The 26,049-nt window shown below is 37.9% G+C and overlaps 3 protein-coding genes across 3 annotated transcripts; all 3 read left to right on the forward strand.

Annotated features, from left to right (window-relative positions):
- Positions 1-6,927: 6,927 nt before the first annotated feature.
- Positions 6,928-11,569, forward strand: cldn31 (claudin 31). Its single transcript, XM_058783364.1, has 2 exons — positions 6,928-7,061; positions 8,686-11,569. Exon 2 carries the CDS (start codon positions 8,716-8,718, stop codon positions 9,367-9,369), a length of 654 nt encoding a protein of 217 aa, XP_058639347.1. The 5' UTR covers positions 6,928-7,061; positions 8,686-8,715; the 3' UTR covers positions 9,370-11,569.
- An 861-nt stretch (positions 11,570-12,430) lies between these two features.
- On the forward strand, positions 12,431-23,128 carry slc25a10b (solute carrier family 25 member 10b). The gene is given in 12 exon segments (XM_058790037.1): positions 12,431-12,926; positions 15,718-15,820; positions 15,823-15,836; positions 16,648-16,762; positions 17,928-17,976; positions 18,056-18,097; positions 18,175-18,218; positions 18,295-18,365; positions 18,636-18,728; positions 21,193-21,270; positions 21,352-21,408; positions 21,513-23,128. Coding segments are annotated over 12 exon segments (858 nt in total). The 5' UTR covers positions 12,431-12,836; the 3' UTR covers positions 21,615-23,128.
- A 774-nt stretch (positions 23,129-23,902) lies between these two features.
- LOC131544794 (GTPase IMAP family member 9-like) lies at positions 23,903-25,908 on the forward strand. Its single transcript, XM_058783261.1, has 3 exons — positions 23,903-24,040; positions 24,352-24,418; positions 24,496-25,908. Exons 2-3 carry the CDS (start codon positions 24,382-24,384, stop codon positions 25,416-25,418), a joined length of 960 nt encoding a protein of 319 aa, XP_058639244.1. The 5' UTR covers positions 23,903-24,040; positions 24,352-24,381; the 3' UTR covers positions 25,419-25,908.
- Positions 25,909-26,049: the final 141 nt, after the last annotated feature.

Below are 26,049 nucleotides of genomic sequence, written 5' to 3' on the forward strand. Positions count from 1 at the left end.
TAGTGCATTCAGCTGTAAATTGATTTATTACAGCTCAACAGACTCTCTCTCTCTCTCTCTCTCTCTCTCTGTGTGTGTGTGTGTGTGTGTGTCAGTCATCATTTAGAGATAAAGTGGACTAAATACAGTTTTATTTTCATCTGAGAGCCACCTAAACAAGCACAACAGCACTGTGAAGAAAACGAGGCAGGGTTGGCAAATCAAATCGCCAGCAACAAACAGATTCAAATCGTTTGGGTTACAAGTGAATAGTGACAAATTGGCGGGAAAATAATTAGTATTTATAATCAGAATAATGGCAAGTAGCATGTGAATGTGACTGAAAAAGGTCACGTAAACAACGTTTACAGTTAATTCTTACAATGATAATAGTCTTGAATGTGCTGAATAGTCTCTTATGACTCCATGCTGCCACCTACTGCCTTGTTGTGAACAGAAAAAACATATTTGTGTCTATTAGTTGCAACGTGGCTTTCTAATGAATATACAGTATAGTGTATGTGTTTGCATGACTGTGGCTCTCTCTCTCTGTGTGGGTGTGTGTGTGCGCATGTGCGGATCGGCTGGGAGGAGTGTGTGAGTGTTTGAGCGAGTGGCGGCCTGTTTGAGTGAGTTTTCATTCTTTTTATTTTTATTTCCTTGAATAAGTTAGTGTGGTTTAGTTTGTTGCCACTTGTAATCAGTTGGGGGTTGTGAAAATGCCGGCAGACTCTGATGGTTTGCTACCTTAACAGCTCGGCATGGTTGTAAATGTTTACCGGATGAATCAATCAATGTTGAAGACTGTTTGGCTGCTATTAGTAGCAAAATAGGTGCTCAGAATATTCTGTCGGCATCTAGAATGAACAAAGCTGTCGTTGTGTTTGTGAGGGAAGAGTCTATGGTTCACCATTTAGTGGAAGTTGGCTTATCTGTTGGTGATGTTTTCTTGCCTGTTTTGCGGCTGTCGAGCCCTTCAAAGAGGGTAACTCTTTCTAATGTGCCCCCGTTCATATCAAATGATTCACTTGAGAGATTGATTAGCCGCTATGGTAAAATTATGATGCCGATTAAAGGGGTGGTTGACTGTTTTTTTTCTAGGCTTGATTGTGTTTTAGGGGGTGCAGTCTAACATGTGTTAATGCTCAATTAAAAAAACGCATTACTTTTCACATAATTTACCTTTATTCCACACCGCTCTGTCCCTTCTCCTCTAAACGCGCTGATCATTTCCTGGTTTTATGAAGCCCATCCCTCAGAAATACGCAATGGGCTCAGATTGGTTAACTGGTCCAGTGTGTTGTGATTGGCTAAACCGCCTCTAGTGCGCATCTAAATGTCCCGCCGCTCAGCTCAGCGACATGTGCTCCGGTTGTATTGTAAACAATGGCGTCGTCTATATTGCTTATCAATTTGAGCCCGATTGAGACGCAGAGGATATTAGTGAAGAGGATCGCGCAGAACCTGTGCAAGCACGGCTGTTATTTGTAAGTGCTACTGCTTCTGTTAGCTTTTAATATACGGTTTTATCCTGATTAAAGCTTTAATACAGTACAGCAACCACACGCATGTCCATGTTTAATGCTTGTCATAGCTGTGTGAAAATAAGTGTATAAATGGAACATTTCATTGTTGGCAAGAGAGAGAGAGAGAGAGAGATGCAGAGCAGGGCGACGCGAGGAACAGTATTAAGAACCGCTGCTTTAGAACATATGATTTTGAAACTTGTGAATCCATTAGTATCGTTAGAAGACAGAATCGCGATTCATATATGAATAGATTTTTACGTGCACCCCTAGTTTTCTCTTCCTCTTCTCTAAAGCAGCACAGCATGGGCTCGCCCCCTTTGTTGCGTGTTACCGGAGGCGGGGTTTATCTGGGTCCGTGACGTATCAGACCCGGGAAGTAACTCCTTGTAGTCCCTTACCAGCCGTTTTTGTAGGCATTAAAATGCCAGAATTTTAAAAGACGATATCTCTGTTTGCATTGAACTTTCAGCGCCGCAACTTTGCAGATGTTGTTTATGCTCAAACAGCAACATTACACACAAACTAATGTTAAAAAGTGAAATCGCAATCAACCACCCCTTTAAAATGATCCCTCTTGGTGTTAAGAATCCAGATTTAAAACAAGTTATGTCTTTAAGACGCCAAACTGCTATGATTTTGAATGCTGAATTTCAACACTTTGACGTTTCCGCAAAATTGACTTTGGCAGGTAAAGATTATACAATTTTTATCAGCACTGAATCAATTAAATGCTTCTCTTGTGGGGTCTACGGACATACAAAATTGAAATGTACTAATAATAAGGTGACTGAACAAAATGAGACTAAGACTGAGCCTAAAACACCTTCGGAGCAGGTAGCTCCCGCCATGGAAAATGGTAACCAGGATGGCAGTGATAAAACTGATCAGCGGGCTGAATCGGACTCATTGTCAAAAGACGATGAAAATCCGAAAGAGGATGCAGTGATCAGTCATGCTGAGAATGCGGGAGAGTGTTCACTGAACACTAATGAATGCGCTAATGTTCGCAGTATGGTGAGCGGTGGATCTGAGACCATCGCTGCGGGAAACAGCGAATCAGAGCGCCCCATGGAGCCAGATGAGCTTGTGGGAGTCGGAGAGTCTCAGGACTCACATGCATCTGGTGGCCTGTCACAGGTTGATGTGGATCAGCTATCTGAGGGAGGTGAGGCTCAGTCCGTGGATATAAATTCGGACAGTGAGGAATCTGATGTTGTGGATTTTTTCACTGATGTCAGTTCCCAAGGAAGTTCTGCAGAGAAAAACTGCAGTTTGCAAATAAAACCACCTTATTATACAGTACAACAAATGAATGATTTTCTCAATGATACTTTTAATCAGCGAAGACCAAAATTAGAGAAGTATTTCTCTGATGTACAACTGTTTGTTGATTCTTGCACTATGGCTATGAGAAAAGCTCCATTGGAGGAGCTTGATCAGCCTAAAAGATATAGATTAAAGAAACATGTCAGTGCTGTTAAAAAAAGATTAAACGCATGTCAAAAAAAACATTAAAATGATCATATATATTAAGGTGATGTATTATCTTTTATGCATTCTTTTATCTTTCGTCATGACAACCTTAAACATTGGGACCTTTAATGTTAATGGTTGTCGATGCACAAGGAAAAGAGTTGCTTTATTTGATTATCTGAGGCTAAAACAAGGCAGATGTTATTTTGTTGCAAGAAACACATACAGATCAGCAAAATCAAGCACAGTGGTATGGTGATTGGAAAGGCAGTGTTGTATTAAGTCATGGTACAAACCTCAGTGCAGGTGTTGCCATCTTTTTTTTCTCCATGCGTTAGTTTGCAACCAGATGTGGTTGAAATAATACCTGGTAGGATTTTGAGAGCTGATATTGTTTTTGGTAATACTAATTTTTCCTTTATTAATGTGTATGCACCAAATGTTGGTCAAGAACGCATCTCTTTTTTAAAACACTTTCTGATGCTTTATTACAGTGTTGTTGATTTTAATTGTACTGTTAATTCATATTTGGATAGGAATCATGATGAACCTCACCATTCTTCTGCTGAAAGTTTAAAGAAATGAATTAATGAACACAATTTAGTTGATTTAGTTGTGGACGGAGGCCTTTCCTGGAGTCATGGTTAAAAACTAATTCTAATAATATGTCAGGAGCTAGGCTTGATCACTTCTATGTCAAAAAGGGTAATGGGGTAGTTTTTTTTTAGTAGTTTTCACCATCTTTTTTGTCAGATCATCACTGTGTCTATTGTAGTTTCTGTTTCTCTTTCTAAATCCTATAAATCACATTGGCGCTTTAATAATAGATTATTGCAGGACTGTACTTTTATTCACTCTTTTAATCTTCTCTGGAAAGCTTGGAGAGAGGAGAGATGTAATTTTCATTTACTGAGTCAAGGCTGTTGGTCGAGTCGAGTCTTTTTGCCAGCAGTACACTGCACATAGTGCTGGAATGCTCAAAGCAAGAATGAAGTCCTTTGAACAAGATATCCTTGGGCAAAGCAGTGACTGCACCCACAATAATTCAACTTTTATTGACTCTGTTGCAAATTATAAACTCCTTTTAAAGAATTTATTGAAAGAACGAGGGAAAACAGCCCTTCTAAAGACCAAATTTGCACAGCTGAACGACATGGATGCTCCTACATCATTCTTCTTTGGTCTTGAAAAAAAAGCCAAGGGAGCAGAAGAGTTTTCATCAGTTGAGAATACCAGGTGGTGGTGTGATAACAGATCAACGGGAAATTCAATCTTATGCTCTTTCTTTTTATGAGGATTCATACTGTTCAGAATTATGTGATGATACAGCAACTGATGAACTTTTATGTGATGTAACGAGTTGGACAGGCCTTTGTCTTTTGGAGAAATTTCACAAGCTGTTCAGGAAATGTGTTCTGGGAAGTCACCTGGATTGGATGGGCTTTCTGCAGAATTTTTCAAATCTTTTTTGGAATCTACTGGGGCAGGACTTATATGAAGTTTTTCTTGAATGCATTAATCAAGGGACCCTTCCTTTGAGTTGTCGAAGAGCAATTTTAACATTGATCCCAAAAAAGGGAGATCTTGGGTCTCTGAAGAATTGGCGTCCGGTATCACTGATATGTGTTGATTTTAAGATTTTATCTAAATCTTTGACTAACAGACTTAAGAAATATATGGCATCAGTCATTCATATGGACCAAACATTTTGTGTTCCCAAAAGGAAAATATTAGATAATCTGTCCTTGATGAGGGATATGATTACAGTGGCAAAAATGCATAATTTGGACATTGGTTTTCTTTCATTGGATCAAGAAAAAGCATTTGACAGGGTTGATCACCAATATTTATTTGGTTTTGGTCCTTATTTTGTATCCCTCATTAAAATGTTATATTATGAAATGTATAGTATGTTGAAGATTAATGGTTCTTTAACTAGGCCCTTCTCTGTAACCAGGGGCATAAGGCAAGGGTGTCCTCTTTCTGGTCTTCTGTATGCAATTTTTATTGAACCTTTATTAGTCTCACTTAGGAGGGAGCTAAGTGGTTTTAATATTTCTAGTGGCCCCAGTGTAGATTCAGTCAAACTAACAGCTTATTCTGATGATGTAACAATATTTATAAAAGACTCAGAGGATGTAAAAAATTTTTATTTCTTCTTTAAACAAATATCAACAAGCTTCATATGCACGCGTTAATTGGGAGAAATGTCTTTGCTTTTGGGTGACTGGCAGGGTACAGGACCTCCTAGGCTGCCGCAGCAATGCAGATGGGCCAGAGATGGCTTTAGACTCCTTAGTTTATTTTTTGGGACTAATAGCTATACAGAAAAAAACTGGGAAGGACTAGGCGACAAGGTGGTTCTTAGAATTCAGAAGTGGAGATGGATTCTACCATATCTTTCTTTTAGGGGGAGATGTTTGGTTATTAACAATCTAGCAGCTTCAATGTTATGGCATACATTTACTGTATTAGATACTCCTAAAGAATTACTTTCTGGAGTTCAAAAAGCATTTGTTATTTTTTGGGGGGATGGCTGCCATTGGCTTCCTCCAGGTATTCTTTATCTTCCTGTAGCAGAGGGAGGCCAAGGAATAATACATTTGGAATCTAAAGTATTGGCAATGAGGTTACAATCTTTACAAAAACTTTTATATAGTTCAGATCATGTGCCTTGGGTTGTGTTTGGATTATATATACTCAAGATCAAGAATTTTGGAGGATTTGGTCTTGATAAACAGTTGTTCTTAATGCAGAAGACCTTGGTGGAGAAAGTGCATTCATTACCTTTCAGTTTTTATTTGGGAGTGTTTAAATCTTGGAATTGTTTTAAAATATTGAGGCATGAAGATGAACATTGTGGTGTTTCAGAGCCATTTTTTTTTATCTGCTTTTTCAGTTATCAGCTGATGTGTCATCATCTTTAGTCACAAAGGTTTTGAATTCTGGGTTAACAAAAGTCATGGACTTGATTGATTTAAAGAATGGCCAATGGAGAACTGTACAGGCAATTGCAGATCAAGTTGGGATAAATTCAGTAAGAATTGTGGAGGGATTAGTCAGGAATCTTAAGGCATCTTTCCCTCAGACTTTCGTTTCCTTCATTAATAATATTCTTTTGAATGGTGTTATTTCTGACTATTTTCTGACTAAAAAAATGTTGTACCAAATTTGTGTAAAATCTGTACATTTGGGACAATTGAAACAAAGACCAAATACAAAATGGAGGTCTTGGTTTTCTATTTCAGATGAGGTTTATCCATCATGGAGGTTATTGTACAAGCCTCCTATCTCTAAGAGATGTGGGGATATTCAGTGGAGGATACTACATTGTATTATAGCCTCAAATTATTTTGTGTCTAAGATGAATGAGGCTGTTTTACCAACATGTCCTTTTTGTAACGCTCTTGACAATGTTTTTCAAATGTTTTGTGAGTGTCTTAGACTTAACTCATTATTTGAAATATTGGAGAAAATTATCGTAAGATTGGGTTTTACATTTACCAAAAGTCTATTTATTTCTTGGCAGCAACAGTGTTCACTTGCCAGTGTTTTTAATAGGACAAGCTAAACTTGTTATTTTAAAGTCTCATCAGTGTAAAAATGCCGGTGAAGATGTGAGTTTAGTAACTCTGTTTAAGTCTTTAGTGGAGTCAAGAGTGGTGATTGAATATATATCTATTATCAACACACTAATAATGTCCTCTATTTTTAATGGAAATGGGGTGTTGGGGGGCTTTGGTGACTGTGTGTGATTCAGGAAATTTGGTTTTTAATTGGTAATGTTTAGGAATTTTATGTTTGGTTAGGTTTTTGTTTTTAAGTTTGTAATGTTTGTCTAATTAAAGTGTTTTGAAAAGTCAAAGTCTCTCTCTCTCTCTCTCTCTCTCTCTCTGTGTGTGTGGGCGTTTGCATAAGTGCATGCTGTATTTATTCTGTGTGTGTGTGGACATAAATATGAGATGCCATTGTCTGTCGCTCAGATGCTGATTTACTCCCACATGTGAGAACAAAGAGAGTGTTTCTACAAACAGATGAGAGTCCAACAACAGCACAAGACACAGACGCTCCCCAGACACTGTAAGTACTGAAGAAACTTCATCTTGCAAAACAATTTCTTTGAATTATACCTCTGAATTGTTTTTTGTAATTAAGTTGCTGTGAGTTTTAGTAAGTTCAGGTTTAGTGAGTTCAATAAGAATTTTGTTTTTTAAAAGGTGAAGAGATTTTGGTAACATTTCATAATAAGGTTGCATTTGCTAATATTAGTTATTAACACATTGTTAACAATTAAAAACACTTCTAAAGCATGTATTAATCTTAGTTAATGGAAATATCATTATTTACTAATACATTATTAAAATCAATAGTTAGATATGTTAATATTATTTAATGACGTGTTTTTTTTATTAACTAACATTAACAAAGATTAATAAACATTGTAAGAAAAGCATTACTGTTAGTTAATACATTAGCTACTGTTAACTAATGAAACCTTTAGTGTTACTGATCAATAGTAGTTTCTCTACTTAAAGAGTTTCTTACTTAACCGTCATAGTGAAATTCGTAATTTGCGAATTCTGTATTAATGCGGTTATGATGTTTGTAATTAATAGAAATAATCACTTATTAATGCATAATTCTACATTCTCTTTTTTTTAATTGATGTATCAGTTTGTTATGATAGGACAATATGCCAAGATACAACTATTTGAAAATCTGGAATCTGAGGGTGCAAAAAAACAAAAATTAAAAAAAAGTAAAAAATCTAAATATTGAGAAAATTGTCTTTAAAGTTGTCCAAATTAAGTCCTTAGCAACACATATTACTAATCAAAAATTAAGTTTTGATATATTTATGATAGGACATTTACAAAATATTTTCATGGAACATGATCTTTACTTAATATCCTAATGATTTTTGTCATAAAAGAAAAATGGATAATTTTGACTCATACAATGTGTTGTTGGCTATTGCTACAAATTATTGTATCGCTATCATTTTATTAAAGCAGTTGTTAAGTAACAGTAAACTTATAATTTAATTTTGAAGTGTTTATTCATTTCTTTGTAGATTACATATCATTATATATAAATAGGTGCATTATACAAATGTTCAAAGTAAAATATGTCAAATGTTTCTGAAATGGCACTGCAGACAGAATCACTGTAATTTTTATTTAAAGGTGCTGTATGTAGGATTGACACCCAGCGGTTGAACTAGGTATTGCAGTCCAAATTCAAAATATTGGAGAAGGTTTTTTTCACCCGGCCCCTCCTCCTCAGACTTGACGCACACGCAGGTTGCCAGATTAAGGACACCAACAGGAACGAGCGCACATGCCGATGAATGAAATTAAATACGCTGTGTTTTCCGCTAACTGGCAACCCGGGGTGCTGAAATACAATTGGGTAAACTAACAGTGGGCGGGTTTCACAAACCATAACAAACACAGACATTCAGGGCCGGAATGCACATTTTCAAAGGAGAATAACTGACTGCAGAATTGTTTTTCAGATAAACAAGTATGTTAACTTAGCATGTTTCTTAAATATCTGCAAACATATTATGGTATCTTTATGCTTTAGTAGAGTCAAAATCCTACATACAGCACTTTATTTATTTAGCTATTTTATTTCAACTATTCAGGGGGATCAAACTATTTTCTAAACGTAACTAAAAAAACTGCATTGTGTTTTTCAGAGTGAATCAGTCATCGGTTGACGATCAGTCATGGCAAACACAGGTCTTCAGGTGATGGGTCTGGTCCTGGGCGTGGCAGGCTGGGCGTTCGGGATCCTGGTCTGCGCCGCCCCCTGGTGGCGCGTGTCGGCGTTTGTGGGGGACGAGCTGGTGGTGTCTCAGGTGCTGTGGGAGGGGCTGTGGATGACCTGTCTGTCGCAGTGGGGCCGCCTGCAGTGTAAAGTGTACGACTCTGGCCTCTCTCTCTCAGGCTCCGCCCAGATGTGCCGCGCCCTGTGCGTGCTGTCGCTGCTCCTGTGTCTGCTGGCGCTGGCGCTCAGCGTGACAGGGCTCAAGTGCACCCGCTGCCTGGGCGACGCGCACGAGACCAAAGCCCGGCTGGTGCAGGTCGGCGCGGCGCTGTTCGTCGCCGCTGCGTTTTTCTTCCTTTTGCCAGTGTGTTGGACGGCATATGTCGTGATACGCGATTTCTATGACCCGAACGTTGCCGCTCCGCTAAAACGCGAACTCGGACCTGCGCTCTACCTGGGATGGGCCGTGACTGTGCTGATGCTGGTGGGCGGGGCTTTGCTGTATTTAGGCTCCGCCTCCCCTGGAGCTCCAGCCATACCTGTTTTTGGAAAAGGCGCCAAAGGAAACCCTCCGTCCACAGCAGAGAGCAAACCGGAGAAGGTCTTTGTGTAAGAGAGCGTAAAAGAGCTTGGATAAACTGTGTCCTAGTGCTCACCCAGAAGCCTTAATCTGCAAAAATGCAGGAATATTATCATTTACTCACTATTATGTCATTCAATAACTGTACGCTGTTACTTTTTATTTTCCTGTGGAACACAAAAGGAGAATTTTGCATAAACTTTTTGCAGCTTTTTTATGTATTTATTTGATTTTAATTGGCTTTTTATTATCCATTCTCATGGACATTTGCATTTGCTCTGCTGAGAAAAAAAAATGGCTAAAACCAATCTAAACTGGTTGGCTGGTTTTAGCTGGTCAGCTTGTCAGGCTGGTCTGGGGTGCATTTCTCAAAAGCAACTATGGTCGCAAATTCCGTTGTTACCAATAGAGTTCAATGGAACGAACAACCATAGTTAGCTCACAAAGCTTTTGGGAACACACCCCAGGCTGGGAGACCAGCTAAAACCAGCTGGTTTTAAACCAGTTTAAACCAGCTAAGACCAGCTAACCAGCTTAAGCTGGTTTTAGCTGTTTTTTTTTTTTTTTTTTTTTCAGCAGGTACATCATAAACATACAGTAGGCCTACAGCTTATTCACAACACACAGAAACATTTATCAGTGATGTTATGATACTCTTATGACACTTTTGAAAATGCTTTTGTCTTTTTTGGAACTTGACAGTTTGTCTTCACGTGGAAAAGAGCTGCCTGATGCTTTTTCAGAATTTCTACTTTTGTGTGCTTGAATGAAATAACACTGGTTTAGAACATCATTAGAACAATCTTTTTGGTTTTTTTTTTTTTTAAGAACGTCCAATTGCATTAAGAAATCAGACTCTCTCATTCATTCATACACTGAATCTGAATATATTTCCAAGCCCTTAACAACTTATTTTGATTTCTGAAGCATCTTTTACAAGTTATGAAGGTCAGCAATTAGGTTACTCTGATTTTGTTGTTGTATCATAGCCTCACATATTGTATTTATGTCTTTTTTCGATGCTCAGCATAATTAATGATTATATCTCATTTGATTTATTTATTGATGTGTTACTGTGTATTATTTGTCTAATAAACCTAACAGAATAATGTAGGTTGACGGCATGTTGATGTGTGTTGCCTGCACATGCATTGCATGTGTGTGCTAGAGCGTTGGCAGGAATCACACGACACAATAGCAGAATACAGGACAGGGACAGTAAACAGAGCGTCCACTGTTGCTCTGATTATGTCACTATACTGGAGGACGTGTGGAATATGAGCTTGTGTTCCACAGAACTCCTCCAGAAGCCCCGCATAGAAACAGACACCATCAGAGGAGGAGGAATTCATCAGCGTCAATACTGCAGAGACATTAGTGACCCCTGCAGAGAGCGGCATGTTTGTTGACTCTAAACTGGGTTCACTGGTAACCCCTGATGTACACCGGTCAAACCCAAGCCTCCAAGATCACACACTCTCAAAACCAAAGGCACTTTACTGGAATTGATGAAGAACCGTTAACATTTATGGAAACTTTCCATTCCACAAAAGTTTCTTTATAGTGAAAAAAAAAAAAAAAAAGTTCTGTATAAAAAGAAAAACGGTTATTTCACTTACATATTCTTTGGCGAACCAAAAATGTTTATTTTATGGTTTTGCTGCGAAAGAAAGAAAGAGACAGAATGAAGATACTTCAACTATTGTTTTATTCATTCAACATTTCTTCATACAGTTTCTTAATCTCTGTTTCTTACGACAATTACAACACTAGCACAAAAAGAGTAAAGTCCCATCAGTTAAACATTAAGGATAATTATTAATTATTGACTAGTTTATTGATATATCACTTTCAGTAGCAGTTCTGTGGATAGTTTCACCACCTTTACACAAGATAAAGTCAAGATATATTTTTATTGTAACTATGGACTACGCTGACGAGAGTGATGTAGAAGTGTTCACCATGAAGCTCACACTGGTGATGCACCGGAGAGAAAAAAGCAGTAAGAAAAAAAAAAGTGTATAAAAGCTTGTTTTGTAAAACATCACAGTTATATATGATATGAGAACAGTAGGGCCTGTAGGTAGGCAGTAAGTGTTATTTAATAAAAATAGAATTATATTTTAAGAATGACATAATTTGTTTTCTCAAACATAGTGTGTGGGGTAAAACGCCCCCAGGGAGCGATGGGCAATTACTGTAGTTATTCTGTTCTGAACATCAAATCCTTTGTTTTTCCATCAACTGTAGCCTATTCTAACTAGTTGGCTGAATACAAATATTTGTACTTTATATATAAAACTACCTGAAGTTAGCACAAGTTAGCCAGTTAGCATCAGCTAACTTTTTTTTTTCTTCAAATAGGCTATTATAATTTTGTAACCCATAATTATTAATTATATATATATATATATATATATATATATATATATATATATATATATATATATATATATCTATATACATACATATATATATATTTTTTATTTTTTACTAAAACTGCCTGTATGACCACAAAACCAGTCATAAGGGTCTTTTTTTTTTCTTTTGTTAATTGAGATTTATACATCGTCTGAAAGCTGAATAAATTGATGGAAAGATTTCTATTTATGTATGGTTTATTAGGATAGGACAGTATTTTGTCGAGATACAACTATTTGAAATTCTGGAATCTGAGGGTGCAAAAAAAAAAAAAAAAAAAAATTGAGAAATTCACCTTTAAAGTTGGCCAAATTAAGTTCTTAGCAATGCATATTACTAATCAAAAATTAAGTTTTAATATATTATTTGGTAGGGAATTTACAAAATATCTTCATGGAAAAATTGATCATTGTGACCCATGTATTTTTGGCTATTGCTACAAATATACCTGTGCTATTTATGACTGCTTTTGTGCTCCAGGGTCACATATATGGTTATTATTGTTCATTACAAATCATAAAGAGATACCCATTCAGTCAGTCCGATAGGGAAACAAGCAGGCCACATGTCTCAACAGCAAACGTTTATTGGCTAACTAGACATTTTTCACAACAGCGCTGCAGCTCGGTTGTGTCAGTGCAGCTCTAGAAGTTGCGTGAGAATGAGGAAGTGTTCGGTCTTAAAGTGACAGTGCACTGATTCAGCGCTCTCTGTCCAGCATCTCAGAGGCTGCTGTCTCTTTAAGAGCCCAGAGCTCGCTCTCAATGAAAGCTGAGCAGTCAGATGCACGTTTCTCTCTTTTTGAGTGTATTGTAAAGCGTGTGGGTCAATAGGAGGTGGATCTGGCGCACCAGGAGGCCGTTCCAGATTCCGCGCGAGCAATTGGCTGCTCGTGACCTTTGTTTGTCCGCGCGCCCCGGTCACGCACGCCACGCATTCGGGATGTCTCGTGCTCATCGGGTTCACCGGTGCGCTCGCGACCTCGCGGAAGATTAGCGAGATCATCCACACACTCAGTCCGCAGTGCGCAACGCGCAGCTCAAACTAGAACCAGAGAGAGATTAACGGCAACCGGAGAGATGGCAGAGAAGCGGATGTCGCGCTGGTATTTCGGGGGGATCGCGTCGTGCGGAGCCGCCTGCTGCACGCACCCGCTGGACCTGGTCAAGGTGAGACGATGTGTGTGTGCACTGATGTTTAGTGGAGCTGCAGACCGATCAGCGGCCTCTTCTGCAGCCCATGACTAGTGTTTGGCTTTAGTAAGCAGAATGAAGGAAAAGGAGTTTCTCGTTTGGACAATTCATAGTTAGACATGTTATGTACTGCTCTTTAACTAACTGATTGACTTGGGTAAAGTTGGTTTTATATTCACACATTCACAATATTCACACATTTCCGCGTTCAATAACTTTCTAATTATATGTGCAATAAAGTTATTTTTTGCAGATTCTAATCAGCGATATCATTGTCAACCTCCTACATTTATTTCACAATCGATCAAAATGGCCAAGTATTGTTTTAATGTCATGCTTACTTGTGAATGTCCAATGTAGTGCGATTAACAAAGCAATTGAATGCAATAGTCCGAATGTGCGAATATAAAACCAACTTTACCTAATTGAGGTCAGACCGATAATTCCGATCATATTTGTCCAATTATTTGTATGCATGATTCAAATAATAATGCTTTTAGTTTTTCCATTTCAAAATGGAAAAAAATTGTAATGAACGTTTTATGTAAAACAAATTGGATAATATTTTTATTTTTAAGAATATCAACATCATAAACTTTGAAATGCATGTCTGTTTCAAATCCTACCAATAGCCATGTCAACATATGATTAATATTTTATGTCTGGTAAATTAAATAACATTTGACCATTTTGATAACCTAACATATTACGTGGAAGAAGTTGTCTGTTCAGAAATCTACTGACATGCTTGTGAAATTGTATTGAACTGATAAAACATCATATTTGTCCATTTTAACACTATCATATTACTTTAAAGAAGATTGTCTGTTTCAAATTATAATGAATATTTTATGTCTAATAAATCAGATACGTCGTTTGTCCATTCCAAAATACACTGACAGTCTCGTCAAATTATAAGGAATATTTTACCTCCAGTAAATTTGACCATTTGCTGGACATAATATATTTTATTTTAACAATGTCTGCATAGAATTCTTGAAATATGTTTGCCTGTTCAAAAAAAATAATATTTACAGCCTTGTCAAATTTTTTTTTTTTTTGTGAATTTTGGTGAAATATTGTGTAAACTAAGTGTTACGTTAATTTAAGCAATTTCACGGACATCTAATTTCCTAAAGTGAACTAATATTGATATATTTTGCTTGTTAGTTATGAAAAAAATAGCCATAATTGAATGCTAGTTTGTGATCTGATTTGGGGTCAGTTTACCAGTCTCATGTGATGTCCTATATAATGAAACCACATGAATGAGTGCGTGATCACATTATAACAGGACGGAGGTCAGTTCCTAAAGTCCTCAAACCGCACTGAAGGACACTACAGTCCACAGAAACACAGAGCTGGACGAGTCTTAATTGTTTTCCAGAGCTATAATTAAGTGTTTTACATGCAGGCTGTACGTTTATATTAAAGGCCAGTGGTATTTTAAGATCAGCTCAGCACAGAATGAGCACAGTTCACTATCATGCCATAACATCAAAGTACGTGTGAATGTGAGAGAGCTGGCAGTCCGTGCATGCTTTTGTCCAGATTCCTCATGGGTTACAGACGTGTGTGTGATCAGCACATGTCTGCCATCTGTGTGTGCGCGTCCAGTTGAGTCCGGTTTGGTGGACTTTGATTATCTTGTGTCTCACTTTGTCCTTCAGTTTACCTCTGCTCTTAAGAGCGTAGTTGTACTTTGGTTTTCACAATGAACAAGTATCAGGTGGCCTGTGAACGAGACACGAATGAATGAATTCAAGGAATGAGCGTGAGTAACCAAACTGTCAGATCTGTGATAGCTGAGAGACGTGCGTCCCCTTTGTTTTCTCTCGAGTGCTCTCTTGTTTATCTGTGATAACAGGCTGAATTATCTTGGATTTGTCTGCTCTTCACTAAAACCAAAACAAAAGCCACAGATAAGCGCCATAAAACCACACACACACACACACACACACACTGACTGAAGCCAAAAACACTTCTGAAGAGCTGCTTGACAGAAAGGTCACCCCTCAGACATCTTTGTGTGTGCTTGAAACATTAATACAAGATTCAAACATGCATCTGCATGTGTAAACGATCTTGAGATTGACTGTTGAGTTACACACGCAAAGCTGCATTAAGTAATTACAGTCTTTGAACAGATAGACATGTGATGTTATTGTTGGCCTGAATTGTTGGCGTGCTGGTGAGAGCGACCGTTGGCCTTTGTTCAAACATCCCACAGAGCAGTACTGTGTGTGTGTGTGTGTGTGTGTGTGTGTGTGTGTGTGTGTGTGTGTGTGTGTGTGTTTGTACTGTTTTGGCAGTGAGTTTTGGTTACAACCTGTTGCATGTTACAACAGGTACTTAATGCTCAAGTGAGCGTAGTATAATCAAATTGTACTCGCGCTGTCCAGGATGCATTAAACTGATTAAAAGTGACATTTATAATGTTACAAACGATTTCTATTTCAAATAAATGCTGTTCTTAAAAACAAAATGTCACGGTTTCCAGAAAAATATTCAGCAGCAGAACTCTTTTCTTCAACATTGATAATGATCAGAAATGTTTCTTGAGCAGCAAATCAGCGTATTAGAATGATTTCTGAAGGATCACGTGACACTGAAGACTGGAGTAAATTACATTTTACAATGTTCACATAGAAAATGTTTTTTTTTTTTTTTTTTATTGTAACCGACCACAAACTTTTGAACGATTGTTGTAAATATTAGTTTTATTGCTGATGGGATGTAATAATGATTATATTGATGATGCTGACAGGTGCACCTGCAGACGCAGCAGGAGGTGAAGATGAGGATGGTTGGCATGGCGATGCACGTGGTGAAGAACGACGGCGTGCTGGCGCTCTATAACGGCCTCAGCGCTTCCTCTGCAGACAGGTCAGATCCTGACCCCAGATCAGATTTACACACCCAGCAGCGGCTCTGGAAAGATCTCCTGTTCCACACTGAAAACGCCTGTAAAACTGGAGAAGCCACTTATTTTATGAAAGTCACTTTCCTACATGCAATGCCTTGAATTGAGTGTCAGCTGTTTGAGCATGTGTGAAGAGTCACAGAGTCCTGAAGAAGCCACACCAATCCATCTGCATTGTTTGTTTGGTGATGGTCATGCTTTAACTTAAAGTAGCAATGGTTGGGAAACAAAAGCTGTCAAACTGCATAGATGACACACAGAAACTGATCTCCAGAACTGATTAAATGCACACATTCACCATGACAATGCAGAAAATCTCACCAATGTTGTAGACTTCATTCACTCAAATGAACAACTTTCAGTATTTTACATGAGAGGAAACTAGGTGGACATATTCTCCAAATAAATTGTCAACATTTAAAGTAATAATAATAATCTAATGTGTTTCAAATGCAGCTGATTAAAGGTCTTATCTAGAAAATGAATGGCATTTGGTTTTGTGTAACAACATAAATATATGAAACACGGAAGCTGTGATGCATTTGATAGAAACCTTAATTAAGCAGTTTTACAGCGGTTTGACAAGTTTCAAATCCTGAATATATCAGAAACGCTTCCAGAAATACACATAGCCACAGATCTTCAGTTAAAGTCAGTCTCTCATGGTTAAGTGTAAGATTAATATTGTTAGTGTTTACTGGTTATCAGTTTTCTCAGTGAAGCTGATGAAATACACATGTAATGCTAATGAATCTCTCTCTGTCTCTCTCGTAGATGTCGTATTCTCTCACCAGGTTTGCCATCTATGAGACGGTCAGAGACATGATGGGCAGCGGCGGTCAGGGACCCATGCCCTTCTATCAGAAAGTCCTGCTGGGCGCGTTTGGAGGTAAAAACACACACCGCTACAAAGCAGGGAATCGCCAGACACCTTATGATGAACACCATCACCATCATGCAGTGTGCAATGCAACGGTATCATCATTAGATTTACAGCATAATTATGACGCATGAAACGGCTTAAAGGGATATTTCACCCAAAAATGAAAATTATGTCATCATTTACTCACGCTCAAGTAGTTCCAAACCTGTATGAATGCCTTTGTTGTGCTGAACACAAAGGAAGATATTCTGAAGAATGTGGGAAACAGAGCAGTTCTGGGGCACCATTGACTTCCATAGTATCTTTTTTTTTTTTTTCACTACTATGGAAGTCAATGGTGCCCCAAAACAGCCTGGTTACAAACTTTCTTCAGAATATATTCCTTTGTGTTCAGCAGAACAAAGACATTCATACAGGTTTGGAACTACTTGAGCGTGAGTAAATGATGACAGATTGGGTGAACTATCCCTTTAAGCTTTAGACAACATGCGATAAATACTTTTTTAATATATGTGTATATATTTTTACATAAGCATGCATACGTGCTATTTTAGTATTTCTAATTTACTATTCTAGTTTTTAATTAATATTAAAAAAAAATTTTTTTTTTAATTTTTATATTTTGAGATTTCATTTTATTTTAGTTAAACTTTTAGCAATGTTGTTGGTGTTTGTGTTATTTATGTATTTATTTGTATGTATGGAAGCATGTTTTGGCCATGGGAAAGAAGACATTGTGATTGCAAATTATTTCACAATTCTGACAGAAATAAACTGTTCAATTCTGTGAAGAAAAGTCAGAATTGCGAGACGTAAACTTGCAATTGAAAGAAATATTGCTAGATAAAAATGGTTAAATAAAAATGTCATTATCCTTTTTATTTATTTGTTTTATTACAAAATGTAAACTCTAAAAATAATTACATTTTACTTCAAAATTGCGAGTTTATACCTAAAGAGATCTTAATCTATTTTTGAATATCAAATTTCATATATATATATTTTTTTAAAGATGAAATTTAAAGAGAGAAAAAGTAGCAATTACCTTTTAATTTGTTTTCATAAATATCTCTGTATCGTTTTTAATAATTGTTATTACAGTTTTGATATTAACCCTGATGCATAGATGAAGACACATTGTGCTTTACTCACACGTTGTGTTTCTCCACAGGCTTCACCGGCGGCTTCATCGGGACTCCGGCGGATATGGTTAACGTTCGGTGTGTATTGCAGGGTTTGTGTTTGTGTTTCTAGCTCATCTGGCTGAGTGTGAGCATTTCTTGTTGTTGATCTCCACAGGATGCAGAACGATGTGAAGCTTCCCGCAGAGCAGAGGAGAAAGTGAGTGTGTCTAGATCTAAAAACACTCTAGACGGTCATGACGTGATTAATCTGAAACCTATCTGTGTCTCTCGCAGCTATAAACACGCGCTGGACGGACTCTTCAGGGTCTGGCGGGAAGGTAAAGACGTTTCTGGATCTCTTAAAATCATCTGGAAATGTTTGAATGTCTTTCTCTGAGCATGTGTTTCTCTCAGAGGGAACCAGGAAGCTGTTCTCAGGAGCCACTATGGCGTCCAGCAGAGGAGCCCTGGTCACAGTCGGACAGGTGAGACAGCAATGCATGATGGGAATGACTGCAGTTCATAAAGTTTGTCAGTTTATCAGATTAAATCCTTTTTTTTTTTTTTTTTTTTTTTTTTGATGATGATCTATGAACTATTCAGAATAAGTGCATAAAATGTAGAAAAAGCCCAGATGTTGTGTCAGGAACTGGTTTGAACTGAGGAATGAACTGTGAGCTGCTGTGGACGAAAGCATCTGTCAGAAGACATGTTTATGATGATGAAATGATCCTGAGTGTGTCTCTCTGTGTCAGCTGGCGTGTTATGATCAGGCCAAGCAGCTGGTGTTGGGCACGGGACTCATGGGAGATAATATAATCACACACTTCCTGTCCAGCTTCATCGCTGTGAGTATCGAAGCCTCTGATTGATCAATCATTGCTTATTCTTGATAGCTGATATTTAATGAACAGTTTTGGACATCTAGTTTTTGATTAGTAAAATACCTTTGTTACTTGTCTATCTGTCTGTCTGTCTATCCACTTGGGTGGCCATATGTGCTGTTTATACGGGACACGTCCTGGCCAGGATTTTAATATCGCCTAAAACATCCAAAGTAGTTTGACCAATAACATGCAGGTATTGTACATAATCAACCAACGCTGCGCGTGAGAAGGTGATATCTACAGAGAACGATCAAAGCAATGCAAATATGCACACGTTTGTTCGTTCATTTGACTTGAAGCGTTGCTGCACAGCGATCAAAAAAGACACCAAAGTAGGCACGAGAGTGATTCGAAAACATAAGGTACCGTCTGCTCTGCTCTCTGTAGCTCTTGTGAATGTCATACAACGACCGATCTGCAGAGTACAAACAGCCAAAACCTGGATATTTTAGGCAATATAGAAATCCTGGCAAGGGTGCGTCCTGTAAAAATGACCCATGTGGTCACCTTAATTTTACAAAAAATTTATTTAAACAAATTTACTATACACTATTTATTAAATATTATTTTTTTTATTTATATATTTACATTGTCATTGATAAATTAATTGATAACTGATAAATAAAGTAATTGATACATTATTGTTTTTTTTTTTACAAATATACAAATAATAACATGACTTTTTAAAAATTTACATAAATGTGTATAATACATTTGTGTAATTATATTTTATAATAATTATTAATTTTTATAGTTTTACATTGTGTGTGTGTGTGTGTATATATATATATATATATATATATATATATATATATATATATATATATATATATATATATATATATATATATATATATATATATATATATATATATATATATTCGGTATACACACATACACAGTGGGGAAAATAATTATTTGATCCCCTGCTGATTTTGTACATTTGCCCACTGACAAAGAAATGATCAGTCTAGAATTTTAATGATAGGTTTATTTGAACAGTGAGAGAGACAAAAAAATCCTGAAAAATGCATTTCAAAAAGTTATAAATTGATTTGCATTTTAATAAGTCAAATAAGTATTTGATCCCCTATCAATCAGCAAGATTTCTGGCTCCCAGGTGTCTTTTATACAGGTGAAGCTGAGATTAGGAGCACTCTCTTGTCAGTGTGTTACCTGTATAAAAGCAATCAATCAGATTCCAAACTCTCCACCATGGCCAAGACCAAAGAGCTGTCCAAGGATGTCAGGGACAAGATTGTAGACCTACACAAGGCTGGAATGGGCTACAAGACCATCGCCAAGCAGCTTGGTGAGAAGGTGACAACAGTTGGCGTAATTATTCGCAAATAGAAGAAACACAATAACTGTCAATCTCCCTCGGTCTGGGGCTCCATGCAAGATCTCACCTCGTGGAGTTTCAATGATCATGAGAACGGTGAGGAATCAGCCCAGAACTACACGGGAGGATCTTGTCAATGATCTCAAGGCAGCTGGGACCATAGTCACCAAGAAAACAATTGGTAAACACACTACGCCGTGAAGAACTGAAATCCTGCAGCACCCGCAAGGTCCCCCTGCTCAAGAAAGCACATTCAGAGGAGAACTGCGTGAAAGTGTTGTGGTCAGATGAGACCAAAATCGAGTTCTTTGGCATCAACTCAACTCGCCGTGTTTGGAGGAGGAGGAATGCTGCCTATGACCCCAAAAGCACCATCCCCACGTCAAACATGGAGGTGGAAACATTATACTTTGGGGTGTTTTTCTGCTAAGGGGACAGGACAACTGCACCGCATCAAAGGGACGATGGATGGGGCCATGTACCATCAGAGCCAGGGCATTGAAAATGGGTCTTGGACGGGTATTTCAGCATGACAATGACCCAAAACACATGGCCAAGGCAACAAAGAAGTGGCTCAAGAAGAAGCACATTAAGGTCCTGGAGTGACCTAGCCAGTCTCCAGACCTTCATCCCATAGAACATCTGTGGAGGGAGCTGAAGGTTCGAGTTGTCAAACGTCAGCCTCGAAACCTTAATGATTTGGAGAGGATCTGCAAAGAGGAGTGAGACAAAATCACTCCTGAGATGTGTGCAAACCTGGTGGCCAGCTACAAGAAACGTCTGACCTCTGTGATTGCCAACAAGGACTAAATCATGTTTTGCTAAGGGCTCAAATACTTATTTGACTCATTAAAATACAAATTTAGTTTTCTGGATTGTTTTGTTGTTATTCTGTCTCTCACTGTTCAAATAAACCTACCATTAAAATTATAGACTGATCATTTCTTTGTCAGTGGGCAAACATACAAAATCAGCAGGGGATCAAATCATTTTCCCCCCACTGTATGCACATTTGTTTTGTCATGGATATATAACTTCAAATAAATAAATTAACATTTTAATTTCATAACTTTCTCTCTTCAGGGAGGTTGTGCGACGTTCCTCTGCCAGCCGCTGGATGTTATAAAGACGAGATTAATGAACTCTAAAGGAGAATACAGAGTGAGTTTCCTCTCTCTCTCTCTCTGGTTATTGTCTCATTCTCTTTATTGCTCATTAATCAAATGTATTTTTGTATATTAGGGTGTGATTCACTGCCTGACTGAAACTGCCCAACTGGGACCACTAGCCTTCTACAAGGTACCAGATTTGCTTTATTTTGCTTCATTTATTCATTAAACACGGAGATCTTTTTCGTTACTGATCCTTTTGAAAATGTCTCCCACCGTCCAATCACACGACAGGGTTTAGTTCCGGCCGGGATCCGCTTGATTCCTCACACGGTCCTGACCTTCATCTTCCTGGAGCAGCTGAAGAAATACTTCGGCATCCAGGTGGTCAGCTGAACTTTGACCTCTTGACCGTTTCCCTTTGGCCTCCTCTTGAAGCTGCTCTCACTTCCACAATATTATTTCTGGAAAATCTCACATTACTCAGTCATATCCAAGTTCACAATGCAGCCAGACCAACATAACGACAGATGATTCCTCACTATCCACGTGCCAACCCTTCATGACGCTCATCTGAGAGGAGAGCGGGATCTTCTTGGAATAAACGACTGTACACTCATCTCTTCTGGGTGAGCTTTAGACTATAGATGTTATCTATCAGGATAGATATGTTGTTGTTGTTTTTTTTTAGTTAATGAAATGATTCAGATTTTTAAATTATTTTTTTTTTTATAAATGCTGTTCTTAAATCCTTGTTTAGCAACACGATGAGGCATTTTAAAGGAAGAGTTCAGTCATTATACCATCATTTACTCACCTGTATTTTGTTCCAAACCGGTACAATTTATTTATGCTGAACATATGTTTTTGTTTTCCTCTGAATAGTGTTCATGCAACTCTTTTCCATTTATTAAATTGTTTTGTTAGGGTGAGTAAAATGAACTGTTCCTTTAAGACATAAGATGCACACAAACAAAATTGCCTATATCGCTTTAAGGTTTTTAAATGGTTATATTCAGTCTGTATGTATTGTGCTAAACTGTTTTAATGGTACAAATTCTGTATTTTCGACTGTTTGCTGGGTTCGATTGACAGAAGGGTCAGGGGTCACCGTATAAGGGGACAGAATTAAACCAAGTTTTACTTTTATAACCAATTTGTGGAGCAAGAAAACAAGAAACAACTGACTGATGGGGACCCAGTAGTGTATCTGCAATGTGAAAGATGAGTCAAACTTCTGTACTTGATGCTATGCTTTCAGTTGTCATTATATTTCTGTTCTTTTTGTAATGTTTCTGCTGGAAAACTTACGATCGGCACGGATCCTGCCTCATCTGTTACTGAAATATTGTAAGCTCTACTGTAGTTTCTGCAAATGTGCATGTAGTTGTTTTAGTGCTGAGGTAATGGGGGCATTTAGTGAGTAAGTTGCACAAATTAATTGTATTAATTCAGTTTTGTAGTTTGGTCCTGAATATCTGGACTTAACCTAAAATAATAAATTTAAAGTATATGCTTAGTTTAGGGTAAGTTGGTAAATTACCATATTGGTATATGCTTAAAACAGACTTTTTTACACTAAGAATGAAATTGAACACTGGAGAAGCCTTATCTATCGGTGTCCAGCAGAGGGCGCTGTCGTGCAGTGAATGTGTGCGCATGCGTGAAAGCGCAGCAGAGGGTTTGAAAGCGAGTTTAAGTGGGTACAAATAGTTTGTTTTTCTACAAATTTATTTGTAGTTTAGGATTTGAAATGGATGGTTGAACTGGTTGTTTGCTTGAACGGAGTGGCATTGAGCTGCTCTCTTGAGAAAAATGCAAATATGCAAACTAATGCAATTTTGTCTCATGAGAACTGTATTTTGCCTAAAATGAAAATGTATGGAAATAAAAGTACTAACACAAGAAAATCAGGTGTACTTATTTGTATATTTTTATTTTTCTATTCAGCTCAAACAGAAATGTATATCGGTTTACCTCCATTTGAACAATCCCAGGCTGCACACGTACGTCTGCAAGATGTCTGTTAAAGATCGCTTGATCTGGAAAGCATCTGCTGTGTACAAGACGTCTTTAAGATGTCAGTTTTACATAAGTTCTAAATCATAAACATATTAAAGACATCTAATAAATGTTTAGTTGACATCTGATAGGAAACGTCTTGACATATTGCAGATGAGCAAACACTCTAAAAAAAATATGTCTTCCAGATGTAAATGCAGATGTCAAAGAGACGTCTCCATGATGTATGTGTGCTATCGGGGATGTGGAACAAATCCTAACGCAAAGTTTCTCAGGAGAATGCAAAAGCATTTAAATATAGGCTAATATTACCTCAGGGGTTCCGAAGTAAACAGAAAACGTGAATATTCATGCATTCTCCACCCAGTAGACATTTATTGACTTTTGACCAGGCTTTAGCTATAGTATCTATTAAAAATGGCTGGCAGTAGTGGGTCGATCTGCAGATGGACAGCAGCACAGCGGAAGTTAAATGAAATGTCCTTCCTTCCGCATTTATACCAACCAGCTTTCAGTTTCATTTTAGTGCGTTATCAAAGCTGCATGCAGATAAAACGTGAAGAGAAGCGTAACGGAGCTCGTCTTCACAATAGTTGAGTTGAAGTTAATGGAATAGATCTCTTCATGCACAGTTTACAATCACGTGACTGCCTGGCGCGGATCGAAACTTCCATAGACTGCAGCACATGTCTGTCAATGTCCAATCTGTTTCAAGCCATAATGTTTAGATAGCATCTAACAAGAAGAGCAACAAATATGTGTGAACAAACTGCACGTTTTGGGCACTTTGCGTGACTCAGGTTAGTGATATAAACTTTTGAGTATAGCTACAGGCAATGATGAACCTATAAGTTCTTAATTTAAGTTTATATATTTAGTATATGGCCACAAATCTTACATGATATTTAATTGTTTATGTATACAATGCCAAAAATGTGATCATCCAGTGATCATTTGTGTATTATTTTACATTAATAAGGAGTAGGACAACAGGACATTCTGCATATTGTGGTGCTGACCAGTGAACATGCAGATCCATGACTTAAAAACATTTTTGATTTGAAATGTGCAAGTTTTTATCTTTTAATGAACAAAATGTCTCAAATAATAGAGAAATCCACTCAGTCCAGTCACACACAAGATGCAGCGGCGAGGAAGCATGTCTTATCCTCCTGAATGTAAGTAATTCACGCCAACATCCATTCGTTTATCCATCCACACATCCATAATGTACGTCTCTCTGTCTTATCTACAGTCTCAGACCTGAATATTATGTTGTTGGGTCTGACTGGAGCAGGAAAAAGTGCATCAGGAAACACCATCCTAGGTGGAGACAGAAAAACATTTGAAGAACATGATTATTTTACATCTGAGACCAAAATTTGCGCACCAGTGCATAAAGTGGTGGACCGACGAACTCTCACTGTGATCGACACCGTAGGACTCTCTCATACAGCTGTGAAGATTACAGATGTTCAGACCCAAATAGAGCAGATATTACAGAATACACAACTTGATGTCTTTCTGCTGGTGATCAAACTGGGTGAGCCATTCACAAAGGAGAAACGTGGATCTGTGAAACGGATCCAGGAGAATTTTGGAGCAAAGGTCTTAAAACACACACTAGTGCTGTTTACTCATGCAGATCAGTTGCATGAGCCAATAGAAGATTATCTGGGAGAATGTCAAACACTGCGGTCACTAGTTGATCAGTGTTCAGGAGCATTTCATGTTTTTAACAACAAAGATGAAGATCGATTTCAAGTCACTGAGCTTCTGGAAAAGATTGAGTCTCTGAGGAGGAAGAATGGAAACAGGAGATACACTAAGCAGGACTTTAAGGAGACTCAGAAAGATCTCCGGCTCAAGAAATGTCACATCTTCTTAGCAGCAATAGCATTAGGAGCAGCAGTGGTTTTAGCTGGAGCAACATTAAGAGGCGGAGCAGGAGGAAGAGAAGGTGTAGGAGGAGCAGCGTTTGGAGGAGGAGCAGATGTATTGAGAGGAGCAGGAGTAGGAGAAGCAGCTATGATGATGGCATCAGTTGCACCACGTACAGGACCGGCAGCATTACTAGGAGCAGCGGGAGGTGCAGCTCTCCTGGCAGTAGCAGCTTGTGCTGGACTCTATTTTTTGGCAAGAAGATATCTCTCTAGAGAAAATGATAAAAGTGACTAAAAGATGAGTAGAACAAACACATTTGGAGTCAAAAATCAAGTATGTTTTTCTTTTGTAAAATACTGTATTATACTATCCTGATGTTTGGAGGTTTTACACTAAGAATGAAATCTGAACACTGGAGAAGCCTTGTGTAACTGTGTCCAGCAGAGGGCGCTGTGTCATGCCGTGAATGTTTGCGCATGCGTGAATGCGCAGGTCTGCTGTGTGCTTCGACTGCACGAACATTAGTTTTCTACAAAATCGGTTTTTGCTGCTTGAACTGACTAGAATTCTGACTGCTCCCTCCGTCATGACAAAAATGGAAATATGCAAACTAAACAAGAGCTGGTCTGAATTGTAATTTTATCTAATCTAAACTGTATTTTGTTCAAAAATAAAATGTATGGAAATAAAAGTAATCAAGGTGATTTTATGCACTAGCCTATATATTAATCATCACATGTATAATCCATCACCCCCATCCCCCAAAATAAACTAGGCTGCACAATTTTTCTTTTCTTTTTTTCCCCACATGCTTTTGTTTTGCAACTTCTAAGCCTGCGTCCCAATGTGCATGCTATCCATCCTAAATTCTATGTGACATTAGTAATTTTAAATACTATTTAGGGCAGATAGGGTGGATAGTATG

The sequence above is a fragment of the Onychostoma macrolepis genome, chromosome 01 (assembly GCF_012432095.1).
Source record: "Onychostoma macrolepis isolate SWU-2019 chromosome 01, ASM1243209v1, whole genome shotgun sequence".
Classification (NCBI taxonomy): Eukaryota; Metazoa; Chordata; class Actinopteri; order Cypriniformes; family Cyprinidae; genus Onychostoma; species Onychostoma macrolepis.